At 43.2% G+C, this 22,110-nt stretch overlaps 1 protein-coding gene across 2 annotated transcripts in view; it reads right to left on the minus strand.

The window, feature by feature from the left end:
- ptprdb (protein tyrosine phosphatase receptor type Db) overlaps nt 1-22,110 on the minus strand; it is a 146,636-nt gene that overhangs the window by 30,501 nt on the left and 94,025 nt on the right. Inside the window, exons 7-20 of one of the 2 annotated variants that reach the window (XM_070986640.1) lie at nt 20,821-20,966; nt 18,263-18,404; nt 10,521-10,709; nt 9,234-9,242; nt 7,315-7,332; nt 5,452-5,562; nt 3,501-3,770; nt 3,111-3,220; nt 2,418-2,615; nt 2,176-2,301; nt 1,918-2,065; nt 1,644-1,789; nt 1,263-1,407; nt 111-413 (exon numbers count right to left, since the gene is read on the minus strand). In XM_070986640.1, coding sequence (XP_070842741.1) covers nt 111-413; nt 1,263-1,407; nt 1,644-1,789; nt 1,918-2,065; nt 2,176-2,301; nt 2,418-2,615; nt 3,111-3,220; nt 3,501-3,770; nt 5,452-5,562; nt 7,315-7,332; nt 9,234-9,242; nt 10,521-10,709; nt 18,263-18,404; nt 20,821-20,966 — 2,061 coding nt within the window. Of the gene's footprint in view, nt 1-110; nt 414-1,262; nt 1,408-1,643; nt 1,790-1,917; nt 2,066-2,175; nt 2,302-2,417; nt 2,616-3,110; nt 3,221-3,500; nt 3,771-4,307; nt 4,396-5,451; nt 5,563-7,314; nt 7,333-9,233; nt 9,243-10,520; nt 10,710-18,262; nt 18,405-20,820; nt 20,967-22,110 lie in introns of those variants that run through there. The other variant, XM_070986646.1, reaches the window with a different exon arrangement.

The following is a 22,110-nucleotide window of genomic DNA, read 5'->3' on the forward strand; positions in this document are numbered from 1 at the left end:
ACTTGTTAGTATACGGTGCTTTGAACTCATTAGTGCTATGTTAGTGAGGCAGCCATTGTTAGTGGGGCGGACTGTCCTAGGACAGGCAGGGGGTTTTGTTGGGAACATACCATCTTCCTCGGTGCGGATAAGCAGCTGTAAACTTTCTGGTCCATCTCCAGCTTCCGTCTGTGCTCGTACTGTTATTCCATACTCTGTCCATTTCTCTAGGTTTTCCAGGAGATACGGAGAACTTTCCGGAGGAATTCCATCAATTCTTTTAGACACCTTGTCGCCCTCGGTGGTGGAGTACTGGATGGAGTATCCTGTAATGACGCCGTTCTGAAACTCCACAGGAGGTGGAGCCCAACTTACCAGGATGCTGGTAGAACTGGGACTGGTGCATGTGATGTCCTGGGGAGGCGCTGAAGGAACTGATTGGCCAGTTTTAGAGGAAGCACAGTTGGGGTCGTTTGGGTACATGTTATTTGGTTGTGTGTGCGCGTAGTTATTGGTGGGTGGAGAGGTGAGGAAATGAGGTTTGCCATGAAGGAATGGGGATGAAATTGAGCAGACGAAGAGACAGAGAACAAAAGACAAAGAAACATAAAATGAAAACAAAACACTGGAGAACAGAAGCTCTTACGAAAAAATGACCCTGTGACTAGAAAGCAAGATGGCTGAACAAAGATACTGAATGATGGGTGTCAAACTTCTGCTTGGTAGAAATGTTTGATTCATGAAAACGAGTGAATGGTTTAAAAAGAGATGCAACACAAAAACACTGACTAGAGCTTTGACACAGAAACATACCTGCCCATAACTTACTTGTCCTTACAGCCTACCCAAGCCTCTGTGATCCATGATGGAGTTCATCTCTACCTACAAACCTCTGACTTCTTACCTTGTTTTACTGATTCTCTTACAGACCTCAGATTGGTAGCCAACAAATGAAGTGACTTTGTCAATCATCCATAAGTTGTTAGGTAGTATATTGATGTATATTGATGCAATACCATTTAATTTCTGGGAATCAAAAATAATTTGCTATTTAATGATATATTTGTTGAAATATCAAATCTGAGGTCAGTTAAGGTCTGGATTCATGGCGGCTCCTTTTTGACAATGCGAAAAAGCGGACGCTGCCAAATGTGGTTTTACAAATTTAGTCAGATCTGGCATTTCAGATTTGGTGTCAGTTCATTTATGCATTGTCAAAAGAGAAACCTCTCTCTCAAACACACACTCACACACATTCACACAGTATTTGTGGTTGGACCTACGCGTCTGCGGCGTGTCAATGGACACTTCGTTGGTATACGCCCCAATGCCATGCTTGCTCCTGGCAGCCAACTGGAAGGTGTAGGTGGAGAAAGGCTTCAGGTTCTTCAACAGGTAGGAGGTGGTAGGTTCAAAGCTCACTTTCTTCTGAGAAGACAGGAAGACAACGGGAACGTTTAGTCGAGAAAACAAACGAAAAAGGTTGGTAACGACTCTACAGGGTATTCAAAAAGAGCATCCTTTAAAGACTTGAGTTAGCTTTTAATTGTAGATGAATAGATCTTCTGTCTGACCACCCATTCATTAATTCATACACTCATCCATCAAGCCATTCATGGATTAACTGGTCTAGAAAAACAGTCCTCTCAGATACCAATCTTTACCTCCTCTGTGTCGTCAGCTCGTCGGTAGACCAGTTCATATCCTGTGATCTGGTTGTCGGGACCACCCTGGGGTGGAGCCACCCAGGACAACAGGATACTGGTCTCAGACTTGGCCTCACCCTTAAATTCTGAAGGTTGGGATGGTACTGCAGCGTTGAGGAAAAACAGGATTAGTGAACCTTGCAGGTGATGAGTGCATACATGTTCAGTTTAACATGGTGTATCTGTCTAACACATAACCACAAGAAAAGCCTCACTGCTTCCCGTCTCTTACCTCCGGTCTTGGCTATAATCTGCAGGTCCTGGGACAGGGGTCCGTCTCCTACGGAGGTGAAGGCCAGCACTCTGATGTAATAAGTCTTGTTAGGAGTCAAGCCCTGGATGGTGATGAAGTTGGCGCTGCGCACCATCTGCTTCTCCCACTGCACAACACAAGCAGGCAGATGCACACATGCAGTCAAGTTAACAGTCATCTGTGATTCATAAAAGCAGCAACAAAATTAAGCAAAATCAAGCGGACGTGTGTACACACCTGGTTGACTGGCAGCGTGTTGTCTGAGGTGTAGTAGACTCTGTAGCCCACCACCTGTCCGTTTGGTTCCTCTGGTTCATCCCAGTGGATGATTGCTGTTGTGGTGCTGAGCATACGACCTCTGACCTGCAGGTTAAACAGGAAGAACTTCAGCAACACTGCGCTGCTTTTACTTCCAAGTGATGGATGCAATATTGCTGTAAAAATGACATTTCATGAATTCACTTCATATAAACCCTGACCTGTCGAGGAGGAGAGGAGGGGGCCTGCTCGGCTGTGCGAGCTTCCACCACCTCGCTGGAGGGGCCCTGGCCAATGGTGTTAACAGCGGCCACTCGAAAGTCATAGTGGGAATATGGGCTGAGGCCACCCACGCTGTAGCGTGTTGTGGCGATGCCATCAATCTCTTTATAGGGGTCATCTGAACCTTTGGCACGGTGCTGGAGGGAAGGCAGAGGAAGAATATACTGATTTAAAGCTGCATTAGTCAACTTTGTGCAGAGGAGGACCTATCTATCTATCTATCTATCTATCTATCTATCTATCTATCTATCTATCTATCTATCTATCTATCTATCTATCTATCTATCTATCTATCTATCTATCTATCTATCTATCTATCTATGAAACAAGATTTATGCCAAAACATGCGGAATGCTTTTTGTGACGAGTATTGAGTCATTGCATCTGTGCTACAGTTTGTATTTCAATTCATTACTCCCTGTGCACAGAGAGTACCCATAAGACACCACATTTCATTTTGCAATTTGGCAATTTTATGACTGTCAGGAGAGACAAGGAACTCTTTTCTTTTGCAGCCCTACTTAGTGACTTAATAACACTTTATGTTCATATAAAAATCTTGTGCAGCTTCCACCGGCATCTCAAGTTCTGCATCTCAAAAAACCCAGTGTGCCTTTTTGTCTGTTACACACCTGTATGATATAGTAGGAGACAGGCTCGGGGTTGCCAGAATCCCAAGTGAGTGTAATGCTTGTTGCGGTTCTCTCCGTCACCACAGGGGTGCCAGGAGCCTTCGGCAGAGCTGAGAGAGAGAAGAGAGAGACGGGGGAGATCTTTCACACTATCTCTTTATAACTAAGAAATCATCTGATAGACTCAGATTTATGATTTGCACAAAAAAAAACAAGAAAATCAACTTCTGCTGGTGAAAACTAGGGGGAACATTTCGATGACCAGACCAGCTTAATAGCCTAGAATCATACAATGAACACAACCAATGACAATGATTGGGCAAAAAATCACATCCTCTCTTAAGCACATGCTCTCTTCTCCTCACCCCATATCCATGCTGATAAACCCACCTTTCACAATGATCTGTGCCACCGCCTCAATCACGCCAAGCGTTGACATGGCGACACATGTGTAATTGTTGGACTGGCGCACGTCGGTCAGTTCCAGGACGTTGCGGCCGATGGGCATGTCATCCTCGGGCGTCAGGTCCTCTGCTCCCAGCATCCACTTAACGTACGGCATTGGGGATCCCACTGCCACACAGGTGATGTTGACGTTCCCCCCTGGCATGATCTCGCTGTCTGCTGGGGGGATGGAGAAGCGAGGGGGGACACGACGCACTGGACCAGACAGCAATGAAAGCAGGAAGGCAGTAGGTGATTAGAAATTCATGACCGTGTTGTTCAGTAAAATGTAGAACAGTGGATAACAAGCAGAGTCTATGCACTGTATCGTATGATGATCATTTTTATGTTGTTCCATGTGCTCTGAAATGAGGTTTTATGGCATTCAAAGGAGACTGCAAGCATTCAGGCAGTCTGGTACATCACCACTAGGGCGCATGTGATATCAAAATGTTTTATTCATGGTGTTTTTAGGTGTGCTCCATTAAATATTTTATGAACTGAATCACAAAAGATACTCACACACCCACACACAAAAACCTCACAGCAAACACACATGCACTCACAGGGAAGAAAGAGAAGAACGTGGGGTACAGTATATCTCAAAGGAGTAAAGTGTACAGGCAGGTTTAAACCTTCAGTACCTTGCATGAAACAGCCGAGACACACAAACACAAATGGCAGTTTAACGGAAGAAAAGAAAATACTCGGGAGAGACTCAAAAGAGCCACACACAGACGTAACTGTACCAACCTTCTCGCAGCTCTGCAGAGGGAGGTAGGACAGAGCACGGCGGGAGGAGGAGAAGGAGGAGGAGGAGAGAAAAGAGAGGAAAACGGAAAGTACCAGAGAGGAGACAGGGGACACAGAGAGAAAACAAGTTAGACAAAGGAGCATGGCAAGGTGGCAACAGGCGGAGGGAGAGCCAAAGAGAAACAGGAAGAAAGAGAGAAATGAGGAGAGCGAAGAAAGAAAACAGAGGCCATAGTTGGCCAGTGTGTTGTTGAAAGCCTTCCTGTTTCAGGCACTGTCGGCTGTCTCCATAGACCGCCTGTCAAACACTCACTGAGCAGCACTGCAAGATTTTACTGGCCCTGCAAGCACTGTTAGACGCACATCACTGATTCCGCGCTCTTCGTGGGTGTCCGTGTGTGTGTGTGCACGTGTGTTTTTATATATATATATATATATATATATATATATATATATATATATATATATATATATAGTTTAGTGTATGACTTAGATGTGTGTTTATGTGTGACCATTCAGGGTGTGTGTGTGTGTGTGTGTATGTTTGTTTCATATCCCTCGGAGCCATGTTGGAGTCAGAAAAGCATGCTACGCTGTTTAAAGCTTTTATTTATTAATTTCTCTTCTGGGCGGGCAGACAACAGAGCAAAAGGCCACGGGAATAAAAATGTCTCCAAGATTCAAACATTTGGTGGGTATGCGTGCATGTGTGTGTGTGCTGAAGAGACAGCGCCTGAGGAGGTGAGATGCCTGTCAGATTTGGGGAAAAACACAAGTCTTAACCAGACAATGATTTTGTTTTTTTTCTCTGAGGTCTAAAGGCTAAGAGGGGAGGGCAGAGAGATTAATAGGCTGAGTGAAGCATTGAGGGCCACCATAGCTGATGTAAAGGACCTTATACCATCCTGTTTTACGGCTATACAGGAAAGAGGGATTAAACACAGGAGGTTCAACAGCATTAAACCATTACATTAATATGATAAATGCACATCCTTAGCAATCTATGCAAAAAACTTATGAATATCTTCTTGGACTAGATGCCCCACTCTGCACATCCATTAACAATGTGATCCTTAAATCTGAGTGCCCTAATTGGAGCCTGGTGCTCAGCAGACAGGGTTTTTTTTTTTTATCCTCCTCTTACCTCTGACATAGAGGTTAGCTGGGGTGGAATAGCGTGTCCCATCGCTGTTGGTGGCAACACACTCATACTTCCCCTGGTCTGACTCCTCACTCATCTCTATCTGGAGGGCACCTGGGTGGACGGAGGGATGGAGAGGAGGAGGAGTGGAAGTAGAGAGAAGAGAGAGAGAGTCACACAGAAAGACAGCGAGGAAGAAAGAGCAATTATACAAAAGTGGAAATCATCAGATAATTGGGCACAGTTCATAAATACACAGAAATAAACACAACATAGAAATGGTAAGAACTGCATAAAGGGTAAATGAATCTGAGGGAGTTTTCAGCAAAAACAAGCTGAACTCTGTGTGAGGAGCACAGGGCTAAAAAGGGAGCAAAATCTATTGAGAGAATTAACAACTTTCTACCACTGTCAGCAAGAAACCGGCCAAAACAAGGGTCAGCTTCCTGACTTAGAAATGGGAACAAAACAAAAAAAAAAGAAAAAAAGAAAAAGGAAACACTGATACAAAGCCGACAAAAACGGAGAATGTAGTCTTCATGCAAGGCAGAAACAAATGAACCAAGCAACCAAAACGTGGAGAAATCCACTCACAAATACAGCATTTTGAAAATTCTGTGCTGAAAATTAAGATGCAGTTATATTAGGGAGCAAATCATGTTTTAGTTTCCACGTATAAAACGTTACAGAGATATTGCCATGGCAATAAGATATCCCCAACCCTTTCGGATCCACCAATGGGATCAGGAGTGTGATGTCATTTTAAAAACACACCCAATGAGGAGGTAAAGACATCAACCGAGCTCCATCAAGGCCAACAGATAAAAAAAATGGAACGACATACGCAAAGCCTTGGGAAGGGACCGATGCTTTTCTCGCTCCCTGAAAGCAGAAAAACTGTCAAAAAAAGTCAACCAGAGGTCCTTCGAAGATGGTGTGGTAAGGCAAAAAAGCGCCCAGAAAAACTTTATCAAAAAAGTGGTTGTTTGGGGCTTTTTATCGGTAATGACAGAGAAAAGAGGAAGTAATGGTAAAAAACCATGAAGAAATGTGTTTGTGTATGTGCACGTTTGTGTGTGTGTGTGTGTGTGTGTGTGTGTGTGTGTGTGTGTGTGTGTGTGTGTGTGTTTGAGCACACTAATGTCTGCAAGTGTGTCTTTGCCATCTGGACTTTTCAGGCTGAGCGAATAACAGCTGGGAGGGAAAACAAAACTGGGACGTTTGATTGGGCAAATATAGACAAGGTGGGAGGAGAGGCCAGGTCAAACTTAGGTCAAGACCCCCCCCCTCCCCGCCTCCCCTTCCGAAAAAAAGGAAAAAAATAGAAAAAGAAAAGAAAATCCGGTCACAAAAAAAAAAATTAAAAAAGCAAACAAACGGAGGTAAGAGGTACGTTTTATCGCCTCAAGCTAAGCCACTAAGAAATAAATACAAGTCGTAAACACATCATGCTTTCGACTGAAAACAAAGTAGATGTAAGAAGCTAGATGACGTTAAACTGATGGATACAAAAGAGAGATCACAATATGGCAAGGAAGGAAGCGATGGAGGTCTGTGTCATAGAGTGAATGTTGAGGCTGAGATGGAAAAATGAAAGGATGAAGAGAGGATGAAGGATGAGAAGAAGGGAGGTGATTAAAAGTCATAGAATAATGAACTGGTTGCTCAATTCCAATTCCCCCCTCTTGCACCTACTGCAGATCTGAAGCAGCTGGATGACTGTTACCAATATGGCCGTCTTTTGGACCAAACCCATATTTATGAATCCACCCAGAGCTGCCTGTTCAGATCTGTGAGACAAGTAGGAACCAGGGGTTGAAAAGGAATCAGGCCACTGTGTCATGTTGGTCCTCCCAGCAGTCTTACCTCGTATGGGCGTGCCACCTGAGTGGGCAATGAATGCACGAGATTAGAGAAGGAGAAGAAGAAGAAAATGTTAGTACCACAGGAGGAGAAGGGGATAAGGGAGGGAGGGACTTTGGGGGGAGAGGGGTAAACTTGTAAAGGAGAAGAATCAAATTAGAGAGAAAAGACTCAAAATATAGCTCCTTAGAGAGTGAGAGGAAGAGAGAGGCATAAAAGAAAAAGACAGAGTAAATAAAGACAGAATAAGCCTGAGAAGAGAAAGACAGATACTAGATAGAGTGACAGAGCTATAAGGAGGAGGGTTATTGATTTGACTTCATTGACTTGCAGCAGGGGCAGATGTGGCTGTAAGAGTAGGGTAGTGTCTCCACTGCACTCATCTGGGTCTCTAAGAGGTGGACTGGGACTCTAAATACACTGAACTGAGTCTCAACCTGCACTTGTCCACCACTTCTCTCAAAAACAGCTGTAATCCTGTGGTGTGGTGTTTAAATCTGTTTGTTTAAAAAGGAAAAATCCACCCTCCAGTGCTTAAACAGTGCTAAAATTATATTGATTTTTCTGCTGTTTGGCGGCATCTCTAAATCTCCCAGATAAGTGGCAAAAGGTAGAAAACGTCACATGAACTGTGAAGATTCAAGTTCATGTCTCGGTTGTGTTTACAGATGCAAAATCAAAACTCAAAGCGAGCATCAATAATCATACAGTGACGAGTCAGGTGTAAAAAAAGAGGGAGCAGTGGCCTCGACAGACCAGAACGCAGTGCGGCAACAGGAGATCTTCCACTACTGACTGATGTGTTGAGTGTTTTCTTGCCAAATCAAATAATCATTTGGTCCATATATTGTCAGGAAAACATCTCTCTGACATCTGTCAAAATTACTGGTTTTGTTTACAATGTTTTTTGCTATTTAGTTTACAATGACATAAATCGGAGGAACAGGCAACAAATCCCCACATTTGAGAAGCTGGGACCACAAGCCTTAACATTTCTCTGCTAATTCATTTTCTGTCAGTCGACTAATCAAATAACTGTTTCAGCTGTTAAGAGATGTGAATCTCTGTCTCGCAGGGGAACATGAAAGCTGTTATTGATGCATACATCTCAGGCATGTTCTCTAGAAGATGTCAAAAAGCATTCTGGGAAACTGAGGACATCACTGACTGAAGTGTCGGAAAACAAAGAAGTGATCGATTGGGACTAACGTAACAGTGATGTAATGAAGGGTGGGTTTTTTCTTTTAAGACTTGATTATACTGATCTGTCTATGACCAGTTTACTACTTCTACGCAGCGGTAACCAGGTTCAGTATCTACCTGCTACACTGCACAGTCAACCTCTAGAAGTCTGAAACCTGGTTGCCATTGATTTCCTTACAGTGGCTCCACCTGAGGCCTACCTAACAGCCATCTACGGCTGATGGCTTATTGAGCGGTAACTCTATACAGCAGAGCGGAGAGAGTAAGTTGGTGAGTGAATGACAGAGTGAGTGAGTGAGTGAGGGAGAGAATAATTGAATAAGTGAAGGAGTGGGAAAGTAAACAGGTGAGTGTGAGGAGCAAGTTGTTGTAATTCTTTGGGTGTGGAAAGGCTGCAGGTGCACAGGTGAGGGTGAGTCCAGCTACCTCTAGGGTGATTAAATATGTGTGTGCACGTGTGTATTCATATCTATGTGTGTGTGTATATCCAGTTTGTAGCATCTACAGTATGCTTCATTAAGCAAAATGATGTATATGATGCATATGTCTCTCATCATCTTCGTGTGTGACTGTTAGTAAAATGCATGCCATGCATTTTAATAACACCTCAACATTGTAAAAGGTGAGCAGCAGCAGCAGCAGCAACAGGAGCAACATTAGTGAAGAGTATGTAGAAAAGTGGACAGTGAGGGTGTGGGCCTCGGAACAGAAGCACTTACCAAAGGACTCTGTGGTTAAAAAGATATAAAGAGAAAAGAAACAGCATAGACATGGCATTACAATCGGACCATTGGTTACACAGAGGAGTTCAATTAGTAGAAACACCTTGAAAAAAAGCACTGGAACTCCCCCCCAAAAGAGTCATGGATCATCTACACAGAACTTTGTGCTTAAAAGTTTGTAATCATCACACAGAAGAAGCTAACATTGCAAGTATTTGACATTGTAAGTTCAAACAATTTTGTCAATCTTTTTCATTTTTCTTATTTAAATATAGGTCAAAAAGGGAGTCTGAGCAGGGCATTTAGGGGTTGAGCCAGAGAATTAAAAAAAATAAATAAAAGTCAGGGACAGAAGCAAAGAGGTTGTTATTCATAAAGAAGCCAGAGAGTTGGGTGTCCAATCACAAGAGAGGGATTTTGGGCCCAGAGTCGGTCCCTGGTAGCAGAAGGAGGAAAGAGGAGGGAGGGGAATTTGCTACAAGTTGGGATTTTACACACTACTGTGGCTATTGAAAAGCTGATCGAGATGGATTGACTTGCTTGGCTGCAGAAGATTTTGTTCTGTGTCTTTGAATTTAACAAACTATGTCACTTTACTTCCTCAGTTCACATTAATACAACGCCCGTGAGTCAATTTCACACCCACGCAAGACGCATTTGCCATGAAATAAGGAAAAGCAGAAGGTTATTTGATTGTTTAGTCACAGCAGTGAGCCATCTTGGAGAGGCTGCTCCGACAGCGCACGCCACCATCACCTGGATTTACCTCCCAAATCCTGAGAGACGTTTGTCGAGATGTGACTGGAGACATGTTGCGCACTGATGCGTGCTGTTGCAAATATTTCATAATGTTTTCAGTGAGTGAAAAATTAAACACGTGATGGTGATTTGCACAGGACCTCAGAGAGTTTGGAGGAAAGCGAAGGAGAAAAGTGGAGATTTCATTTTTTTATTAAGGCCTTGAGGAGTTAGGAAAAGTTGGCAACCGCACACACAGTCAACTGATACCACAGCAGCAGCAGCAGCAGCAGCAGCAGCAGCAGAGAGGGGCAGCTGAGAAACACAGCCAGTAACCACAGAGTGCGGAACAGCAATAAGAAAAGGGGTGAACGAGGGCAAGAATAACAGAAGCTTTGTAGGAACAGAAAATAAAAAATGGGTTGGGAGGGGGGGGTATTGAAAGAGGGATAAAAGCATAGAGGGAGGGGGAAAAAACCTTCCGGTGGAAATCAAAGCTGGGATTGAAGGGAAGGGAAAGAATGGAGGGATAAAAGCAGCGGTTACCTGAGCGGAGTTGCTTGATTCGTCCGTTGTTGTTGGACGTGTTGACCGGCAGGAAATCCTTGAACCAGGTAATTTCTGGGTCAGGGTTGCCGCTAGCAGCACAGAGCATGGTGGCGGTCCGAGAACGCTCCACCACTTTCAGCTGGGGACCCATGTCTATAGTGGGGAACCCCGAGGGCAGCTGGTCCTCTAGAGGGATCAAACACAAAATACGAGTCAAACAGAGGCGGTCACGACTCTTCAGCAAGCCCTCGAACCTTTTTTTTTTTTTTTTTTTTATCCTGTTGCAGCCCCCCACAGTCTCATCGGTGCTCAAACACACCTTCATCCACATCGCACATCATGCTTCAAAGAAAAAGTGACGCTGTACGTCTAAGCTTTGCCTCTCATTCACACAGCTACAGTACAACCAATGCAGAGAAGATGCTGGGCATTTTATTTCGAGCTTAATATTTTAACTTCTCTACACATTTTTTCTCTCTTCACGCCTGCGTGTGAGTTTATTTTCCCACCCAGGCTCCTACAAGGCACGTTTAAATGCAACTAATTTGCATTCATAATCACGGTTTTGGTTAAATGCTTAAATATTAAAAGTACTGTCTCAAGTCATTGCTGACTTTTTCTGTATCGAAAAAACCCACCATATTTCCCTAACTTTCACCAAGTGCCTAAACATAACCATGAAAACGCTGAATAATGCTGCAGTCACTCTGAGTGGATAGTGCACTAAAAGAATTTGGTGGAAAACAGATGAAATATGTCGCCAGGAAACATATGTTCAGTATCACATTTTTACCTCATTACGTTAATAGAAAACATAAATCAGTCTGCATTTGGCTTCTCTCAGAACGAACTTGCTGTTGCAAATTGGTTGCATATAATCATCATTTCTAGGAGCAGAGATGTTATTTTTCTTCTAAATCACAAATATACACTCAGCTGCCAGTTCATTCAGCCTAATCCAACAATCCTGCAATAAACCCTGCCTTCATTACTGGTATAATTCTCATTTTTTGTTGAAACTGTCTGAACTTTATGGTCATTTTGGAGACTGAACAGTATTGGGCCATAATGAGAGGTGTTTCTAATATTTAGTGTACCTTTATTGATTTAAACATGGTGGACAAAATGAAAAAAATAATGAATATAATGAAGTACAACTGAACAGCTCCACACACCGCAGCCTCCAAGATTATCATAGAATTAAATCTCTCTAAAACAGTTTCAACAAAAAAGGAACATTGTAGCCTTCCTGAGCACAGGATTTATTCTGGTGTAGGTGTACCAAATAAACTGGAAACGAGCACAGTATGTAACTGCAGAAGTACATCCTGGGGTGCAAGCACTCCTTCGGATTTCACAAGATGTCTTGTACATGGAGATCTTTTACCAGTTTATAGCTTGAAATATGTACCGTAACCTCACCTTGTCATGTCTACACCCAGGTCTTAAGATGATGTGGTCCTTTTCTCAGGCTAGTATAGATGTACCATTGAGACTGAGACAGCAGCGAGTTCAACAGGTTCAACAGGCTGTGACATTTAAGTTTATTCTAACTACGCTGGAACCTTTCTCCCCCCTTTTCTAATTAACAATCAGTCAGCTCTGTGGTAAAAGCCTCGTAAAAGCTCCGGTTCTTATGAGTGAACACTGTTTATGTTGAATACAACGTTATGTAAAGGGCTTGGTCAACATAATTGTTTTACAACCCCATTCTCTGGTTACGACCTGTCATTCACACTGTCAGCACTTTGGTTTGTGTAAAACAAAATATAACTAATATAAAGGGGTAATTAGTGAGCTTCAGAGATGCTGGTAGGAGGCTAGCTGCTTCTCCTCTTCCCTGTTATGCTATGTTAAGCTAGCCAATAGCTGGCTGTAGCTTCACAAGGAACGAATAGATATGAGAATGGTATCAGTCTTTTAACTCTCAAGCAAGAAAGTCCGTGAACATATTTCACAAAATGTCAAACTATTGCTTTAATTAATCCTAACTTGCAGATAGTCTCCCCCAATTTACGCCTGGTATTAAAATGGGATCTGTATCGAGGTCCATTATTGTTATTATAAACAATCTGTTCTAGCTTCTGCATTTACAACTGGTGTTTTTAATGAGTTCTCATTATCCTCACTGAGATCGAATCTCTGTCCTCCAGAGGAAAAGCTGCACGTGAAATTGAGGTGGCTGCAAATTAGGCCAAGACTCCCTTAAAAATCAGAGTTTTGTGAGTTATTGAGTTTGGAGAAACTTTGTGAAATGCTGTCTATGACAGTTTCCTAATTATTTGTCCCCTCCTGTAAATTTGGCAAATGTAATCCATCAAGTTCTTTTCCTTTCTTTGTATATAACTATTGTGTCAGTGTTGCAGTACCAGCATGGAGGCTGCTCTCTGACTAGATGAATTATATTCCTTGTTAACAGCAAATCAGCTGCACAGAGAGCAGCGCACACCATTGCAAACACAGTTACCTGTTAATTTATATAATTAATTTCCCACCCGTATCGTTCATCTTTCATGGACTTCTGTTGAATAATGCCTTTTTTGCTGCTTTCATGGCGCACGGTAGACATATAATCAGTAATTAGAGGCAGGTCTCTTTCAGCCTTCTTGCCTGCCTGCTCTCTCAATTTTAACAACAACCTATATTTAATGTTGTGTGTATAGCTTACGTCCTGAACCGACACTAAGCATGTTAAGGGAAACTGGCTGGTCAAATGCAAAAGTCAAATTTTGATTTAGTTTAGAGTTAAAAGTGTTTCGCATCAGACTTGAGCCTGGGGGCAAGATTTTTCAAGAATCCAACAGTGAGGTCAAATAGAATAAGTAACATCTCATTGCACCTGACAAACTATTTCACCAAAGGTTTAGGCAACCGCTGTTCGAATATGAATCAATTGGAAATCAAATACTCTCTATTCTGCTGGGAATCACCAGCAGTTGAGCTACACTTTTTGCCTGGCTCAGTCTACTGCACACGATCCTCCCTCCTTTTGCACGAACCAAATAGGCGAATCTCAATAACGACACATCCACCGGGACTCGCACCCTTTTGGGATGGCAAATCAAACGTGAATTCATAGACATCTGAGGCAATTAAATCAAACATGAAGAGGCGTTCCACCGTGATAAAGGAAATCAAAGGCACTGGGCCAACTTCATTCAGCTGAAGTGGGAGATTTAAGGGAGAGGAGGGGACAATGCTTGGAGGAGGTGGGGGATCAAAGACGCCTGAACTCAGTCAGAGTGAAAAGATACTGTATTCACCCGTGGAATCAAATATGTTCTGAGCAAATCAGTTTTTAAACCACATTCTCAACTTTGTTCAAGGCTGCACTTTGAAACTGCGAGGTAAAATGTCAGATTCATGAGTCATCCATAATAAAGAGGACAAAGATAGACAGGTTAAAAAAAAGACAGACGAGCAAGGAGCGTGTGTTCCTGCATGCGTTTGTGCTGTATTTGATCTAGAAGGCAGTTAATTTTTCCCCAATTTTTTTTTTTTTACCCAGAATCCCCTGTGACTTTATCCCTCTCAACCACACAGAGCCTCATTAACGGGAAATCCTAGCGCTGAACCTCGCCAAGGAGATGCTAATTCTGGTACTGGCCCATCGAACCATAGCCGACCGGGCGTGAGACGCTGGCTTTGCTGTGCATGTGTGGCCTTTTAACAGCTCCAGTTTCAATCAATCACAACGCCCGACAAATGGAAACATGGACATAATAAACCAAAGGAACAAGATGAGAAGGTGTTTGTGCGCGCGCGAGTGTGTGGGCGGCTGGCGAAAGACGGCGAAAGTGCAAAAGAGAGAGGGCACAGTGGAACGGAATATAGTGAGACAAAGAAAGAGTGACAGAAAGGAAAACAGAGAGAAAACAGGGGAGAGAGAGCACAAGGGACCCATACAGCATAACAATCCTGATTCTCTCCGCTTTCATTATGCAAACGCTTACTTCAAAGCCAGCCCCTCGTCGGCAGGAATAATGCATTCTATTTCATCTACCTGGGGTGGGACACTGCGCTGAACAGTGTCGACGCACAGTTCAAATGCTACTCCCTGAGACCACGCATCTCTCGCTGCCCCTCCTCTACAACCACTCACACGTGCAAAAGAAAATAGAAGAAGAAAGAAAGTTGCGGATATGTGTAGGTGGAGGTGTGTGCGAGAACACAGTCAGCCAAAAGCGCAGGTACTGTATGCACACATGCTGGACGAAAACACGCGCACGCACGCACACACAGACAGACAGATGCTTTTCTGTGCAGATAAAAACCAAACCAGCTTCTTTTAATTTAAAGCTGACAAGGTGTGAAGTGATACAAGTGAAAGTGTTTCAGGGCGGATTGAATGGGCTGACGCGCATGCACACACACACACACACACACACACACACACACACACACACACACACACACACACACACACACACACACACACATGCACATAACCAGCTCTCCACCATCCATCATGGGGACAGGTGTAAGTAACACCAAAGTGCGTTTGGGACAAAGCTGCTCTAGTGTGTGTGTTTGTGTTTGTGTGTGTGTGTGTGCGTGCGTGCGTGCGCTGCTGAACAGTTAAGAGCCCCCTGAGGTCAGAGCAGATGCGTAACCCTACACTGCCTTGTTGACGGAGCCTTCCACACATCCCACTGTTTCATTTGGATGCGCTCCCACTTCTGTTTCCACTGTGAGAGATCCAGATAATTTCACAGCTCATAGAAAAGCCCGGACTCCCAATCATGGGAACTGCTGTGCGAACACTGTCCTCTTTATGTGAGACCCAAAATGAAATCCACACACATCGCTCGCTGAGTTTGTCATCTGCAAATCTGGACAGTCCACAAATCACGTCTGGCCGTACGATCATGGGAACTAAAGCATGAGCTGGCTGCTGTATCAGAAGCCTGATCTGCACCTGCAAACAACCCTGTTTCTGCCGTCCGTGACTGACTCGGGGGATTAACACTAGAAACTGATGGATGCAATAAAATTAACACCTATATGATATGTTGTAATCCGACACAGCACTCCTGCAATACTTTGTGCTTCTTACATGTATGCGTTCATTCAACTCTGGTCCAAGTTTGTTTCATTTCTGCATCAGATTAAGTTGTTTTGCGGGCTGCACCACCACGTTGTGACCATATGAAGGTAGACTTAATGTGAGGTACACCTAACCATGGGGTTGCCATAGATTTTACAATTGTGTCAGTCAGTTTATGATGATATGATCAGGTGGGAATATCTAGGATTACGATGGGAGGAATATAAATAATGAAGCCATGACTGAAATTATTATAATTTAGGCCTTATTTTCCTAGTTTTTCGCACCATTCCTGTCAGTAATAAGAACATGACATATCAGCCTAGATAGCTGTTGAGATCTGGGAATGCAGTGACATTACTGAGAGTCTGACAGGGTGAGAAAAAAGAGCATTCAGATGATCACAGGCTTTAAACAAACCCTCAGGTTTGCCCAATTTCTTTGCAAGAGGCAGTATTATGTCTGCTGTAAAGAGCCACTACAGTTACAGACCCACTTTGTGGTTCAACTTTGACCCACCACATTTAGACTACAACATTTCTGCTGCACTCACGTTCAGTTTAACCTCCGAATAAAGTGGTCTGGATACTAAACTGCTGGCTTGCTTACAACCTGTCTGATCATCTGACCGCTCATGTTTCTTTCACCGTCAGACTTCATTGTACCCATCTCAGTGCTTCGTATGCAGACCCACGTAGTCCAAAAACAGAATGGTCCTTTAACTTATATTTAAGAAACGGATACTGGTCAGAACTTCATCTTTCCAGTTTCCCACTTGAATTTTCAGACCGAAGCACTTTAAGACTCAACTAGATGAATTCAAACAGAAGCACACTCGACTTTTACCAAGCCATGAATTATACAGTATCTGACCGTACACTGGATCCTAAAGCATATAATTGCTCTCAAGTTCATTATTATTTCAGCCATTGCCAATCACAGTGATTTACTGGAAACCAAGATTTCAATTAGCCTGGCTCTAATCCTCAGTAATTAAGCCGGCTGACCTTAACACCGGATCCCTCCTGTCAGACAGTCAGTCACTGGAGCTGTGCCTTTACAGAGCCAGGGGAGACAGGGAGACATGACTGACAAGACCGTGTGTGTGTGAGTGAATCTGCGTGTCTGTGTTTGTGTGGGTGCGCACATGTGTGTGTGGGAGGTGTGCACTTTGTTACTGACATTTGGACTGACAGTCTATCAGGGGCTATTAGCTGCTCCCAGGTGGCCTTTTATTCATCCACAACACAATGACTCCTCAGAGGAGTAGAAAGAGGCTAATCACTACATAAAGACTGACTGTCTTAGATTGAGGATAAGTTTGTAGATGTGTATGTGTGCGTGCGTGCATATATGTGTGTGTCCACCCGTGTGTGTGTGTGCGTGCATGAGTGGTTATGGTCTACATAAAGCTAAAGATTAGACACGAGCAGCTCGCATCCATCATGGGAGGCAGGAGAAATCAAAAATAGATGCAGAAACACATGTACACGCATAACTGAGCATGGCTGCCTGCCTGCACGCACACACACACACACACACACACACACACACACACACACACACACACGCACACACACACACACACACACAAACAGACACACACATGAACAAAGACAACCATGTGAGACAGGAAAAATTCTGAACGGATGGAGCGGAACAGCGCAGAAGATGCAAAGAGTGGTCTGATGTGAATAATTTAGAGGTTGCTGTGTAGTGGACCTAAGAGCGTATAAAGAGACAGAAAGAGATAGAGAGAGAGACAGAGAGAGAGAGAGAGAGAGAGAGAGAGAGAGAGAGAGAGAGAGAGAGTGAAGGACCTAAGTGTATAAAAAGACAGAGAGAAAGGGTGGTAAGGAAGAGAAAGTATGAGGGAATGAACTCAGAAAAACGCAGACAGACGCGACAGAAAGAGAAGAGAGTGGAGAGGTAGAAGTGTAGACTATGTTATTACCTCTGAGAGACAAGTGGGAAAGAAAGAGAGAGATGAGAAGCTAGAACAACAGGCTGCACGTCCTTTCCCCACGAGCATGTACTGTAAAGGCAGGCGATGATTATCCACAGTCGAGCAGCTTCACTCACTAAGACACTCCTGAGCTTCAAACTACCGGTACATAATGTTCTCCTAATGGACTCCACTAACACTAACATCACTATCTGCATTAATGGACTCTTGCTAACACTAACAAAGCCATCTACCGCAGTGGACCCATGCTTGCGCTTGCATATATATTTGCATCTGAGGACACACGCTAGTTTTACAAGAAGACTGACAAACAAAAAAGACTCAACTCAAAACTCAAATTTGGCTAAAAACTGATTTCGACTGGATTATACCTTAACGTACTCCATCCAGCGCAAACATCCCCATTCATGGTTACAATTTTAAACTGAAGATCTTCTGCTTTATCAGAGCAGCAGGTCGGCTGATGTTAAATCACTCTGGTTACACCTGTATACACGGTATTACCGCTGGATGCAAACACTAAATTACAGGGATTTTATTACATTTCAGAAACAATAAAGTGTTTCCGCTACGTCAGTTCTGCTCACAGGTTGGTGATGCACAGATATACAGAGACTGTATCTTATACAAGGCTTTGATTTTTGTCAGAGTATAATGAATTAAAAAAAAAATTACGGATTGGCAGCAGAACAGAAACACAGCATGCACGTGTGTGTTCACACTGACCTCGTAGCACACTTAATCTGGTGGAGGCAGTGATCTCTCCTGCAGAATTGGAGGCGTGACATTCGTAAATTGCCTCATCTCTGGGGGTCCTCAGAGGCTGGATCCTCAGGACCGAGCCGGACCCATCGTCAAATTCTATTACCTGTTGTAGGGAAAAGATGTTAAAGCGGCTTTAATCAGTGACTGACAAACGTAGAGAATTATCAGCTTTATGCTAGTCTTTAGTTAATATTTGGCTTTGTGGCCCCAATCTCGACTGTCATGGTTTGATCTCATTGTACACCACCTCACTGGCACCGGGCAACAGATGTTAGTGACTAACTGGTTAAGACAGAGGAGCGTTTAGCAGCTAAAGAGCCAGTTATTTTAGTGGTGGAGAGCAAAGACAGAGCTAAAAGAGAGTTAATACATACATTCATTCCTTATACATGGGCAACTAAGTCAGTGTTGTGTTTCTAGCTTTAGTCTGCTGCCCCCAAGAAACAGAAACCTCTTCTAAAACCATAAGGCTTCAAAATACTGTGCTGCACTACAGATCCAGTAGCAGAAGGCTTGTTTATATGTTCAGCTCAAGCATTGGACCATGACTGGTGCTGCTGTTTGGTTTTAATTTTAGCTTCAACATTGTTTGCAGCCAAGTGATAAACAGTCATTTTCAGAGACAAAAAGAAGTTTTAGAGGGCCTTATTGTGTTTAATTTGGGCAAGCTGAAGCTGAAGAGAAAGAGCCGGGAGAGTGTGAGAACACTTGTCAGCTTTAATCCTGAGCCACAAGGCATACCTGGATCCACAGTCTGGGATCAATCGCTACTACACACATTAAAATGGATTTCAGGCAGCGGCACACAAGCAGCCCACTGCAACTTATGTCTGAATTGACAAAGAGGGAAAAAGGGATATTTAAAATTACATTTGTCCTTGGTCATCTCTTTTGGCCTTGTCATATTTAGGAAATGTAAGAATCCCAGATTCTTCTAGAAATACTGGATTGTGCATTTCCAGTGCCCTTGCATAAGTTTAATACATGCATGTAATAAATCTGGATTCTGAATTCTGAGAAGGTTTCTGCTGGCTAAATCCAATAAAAAGAAATCCCACAACAATTCCTGACTGACAGGCCAGGAAAGAGAAATATACAGCAGGTAGTCTGAGTTTATATACGGTGGATTAAAAATAAAACATCTCCCCAAGTGATTTAATCACAAATAGGAAGACAGCAAGATGAACTTAAACCTGGGAGGAAACTCCACTTATTAAAGTGGAAAAGCACCCTGAGCTCAGGGTGACACTGACTGTGGAGGGGAGAGCCTGGTTCAACATCTCCATCTAAGAGTGACTTGTGAGGTGGAGAAATAAATCAAAGGTTAGAGCCTTCTGGAAACTAATAGCACGGATCATATAAGAATTTCATATACTGTAGCCCAAGGCATCATCTGGCATATGAAAGCATTGGAGTAGATGGCATTTCAAACAGTTTTCTAACCTTTCCAGTACAAATGAAGAGAAGCAGGTAAACTGATCAAACCTTTAAACTATTTGTTAAAATAATTTTGGCTTTATATGCAAATTGGTAATGGATGATGTTTGGGTATTTGCTAGAATAAGACTTTTTATTGTATGTATACTGATGGAAAAAACCCCAAACAAAACATTCATTACTGAATTAAAAGTCAACTTTCAATAAACGATTGAAGGGTCATCGAAGGGAAAGCACGGGTGGAAGTGTTGATATTAATGCTGGCTCTGCTCCATTTAGGCAGTTTGAGGGAGTTAGCAGCAGCAATACTGAAGCTGGCTAACCTAAATGTAACTCAGCCATTTCAACAGGTGGCTATTTGCTTTCTTTTAGAGTTACAGGAGAAGATTAATCTTTTATTGGTCTAACAGGCTCTGAAGGTACAGCCAGAATATGCTTAGCTTAGCTTGCATAAGGACTTGCATGAACAGCTAGCCCAGCTCTGTCTACTGGTAAAAAATCCACCTACCAGCACCTCTAAACTCCAAAAACATGTTGCATCTTGTTTGTTTAATCAACAAAAACAAAGTTTAAAAAGGACAATTTGTGGTTTTGCAGGGTGTTAACTAACTGTTTGCCCCATTTGTGCTCGGTTAAGCCGGCTCCTGGCTACACCTCCATATTTAATGGACAGACACAAGAGTGGTATTGATCTCCTCATTCAGGCTAACTCCCTGCAAGAAAGGAAATAACCATGTTTTAAACTATTAATGGATTATCAGAGGAGTTTCTGATGAATACTCTGTCTATACACTAACCATTAATCTGCGTCAGCTCTACAGCCATTACTAATGTTATGAGTTACCCCTGTGTTTGACCAGTCATACATATACAATGCTGCGAGAAAGGGAATAAAGGGAATAATAAGAGGAAAACAGCAAGACCTGCAGCACAGCTGGTCCACACAGCCAGAGAACCTCTGCTGTGCTGTGTTGTGGGATGCTAACTCGTTCCCATTTGAGTTCTCAGCACTTCAGCATGAGAAGAAGTTCGTGTTATGAGAAAAAAGAGACACTTCCTCCACTAGTATCTCAGCATCATACCTCAAATCTCTGGTTGCTGACTTTTTTGCCTTTCTTGTTCCAGACAATCTTGGGCTGTGGATCCCCCGTGGCCTGGCACACAAAGGAGGCCACTCCCCCCTGGACTCCTGTTTGGTCTTCTGGGGTCCGTGTAAATCTGGGGGGTGCTGCACGGAAAGATGCGTACAAAAGTTAAGTCAAGTTCAAGCTAAAGTGAATCTGTGTTTGTATGTGTGTGTGTGTGTGTTTGTGCATGTGTGCACATGTCAGCAAATACAGGAACCAAGGAAGACTTGATGGACCGTTATATAATGCTCTTAATAAACATGACGACCATTCACATGGGCATTAATATGATCCTAATAAGCATTCACGCATTCATGTACGCATTCTCTAATGGATTATTGTGTTTTTCTAAATAATTTCCACTTAATATACAAGTATAATCTGTTATTTTCACATCTGTAACACTTATGTTTGCGACCTCTGTTCTGCTAAAATAAGCGTGCCGGAAAGGGAACTGCCAGATGTGTGGGTGTGCGTGTGTGTGTGTATGTGTGTGCAGTTTAAGTGAAAAAGAGGACAATACTCAGGCCACTAGGATGGTGTCAAAGATCCCAAATTGAAATGAATCAGAACATTGTTGAACACTGTGACTCGTTGTGTGTGTGTGTTACAGTGTGAGCCAACTCTTGGAGTACACACGCACCTGCGTTTGTGTTTCAGCATAGTCGTGCATGTGGGTGGCTTTGTGTCTGTGTGTCTTTTCTGTACACGTGTGCACGTTCCACCATGTTTTCCCTCTGTCCCTGTACCACCAAAGAAGCTTAATATTTCTGTGCCATAAAGGATTTATGAAGACTTACTCCTGACATGACCACTAAAGCCCCTCATTCCGGGGACGCCAACAATATCATAACCACAGCCTCCGCTGGATTGTGACATCACGACATCAAAAAGATTCGACACGTCAGTCACGGCACGTCACCGCCAGCTCACCTAATGGCATTCCAGCCAAACCAGAAAATCCCTACTTAAGGGCTTACCGCCAACCGCCCTGACAAAGGGAGAGAAATTGCTTTTTGCTGTTTAAAAGGAGGGAGGGAGAAAAGCTAAGCTTTTCACAGAAGGAGAGGAAAAGAGAGAGAGAGAGAGAGAGAGAGAGAGAGAGAGAGAGAGAGAGAGAGAGAGAGCATTGAAAGAGTGGGGAGAGCTGAACAGAAGAGTGACTGAGATAAAGGGAACGAGTGAGAGAGACAGATGGAGAGCAGAATGGGAAGGGAAGAGAAAGCATGAACAGCAGAAGTGGAG

This window comes from Chaetodon trifascialis, chromosome 2 (assembly GCF_039877785.1).
Source record: "Chaetodon trifascialis isolate fChaTrf1 chromosome 2, fChaTrf1.hap1, whole genome shotgun sequence".
Lineage (NCBI taxonomy): Eukaryota > Metazoa > Chordata > Actinopteri > Chaetodontiformes > Chaetodontidae > Chaetodon > Chaetodon trifascialis.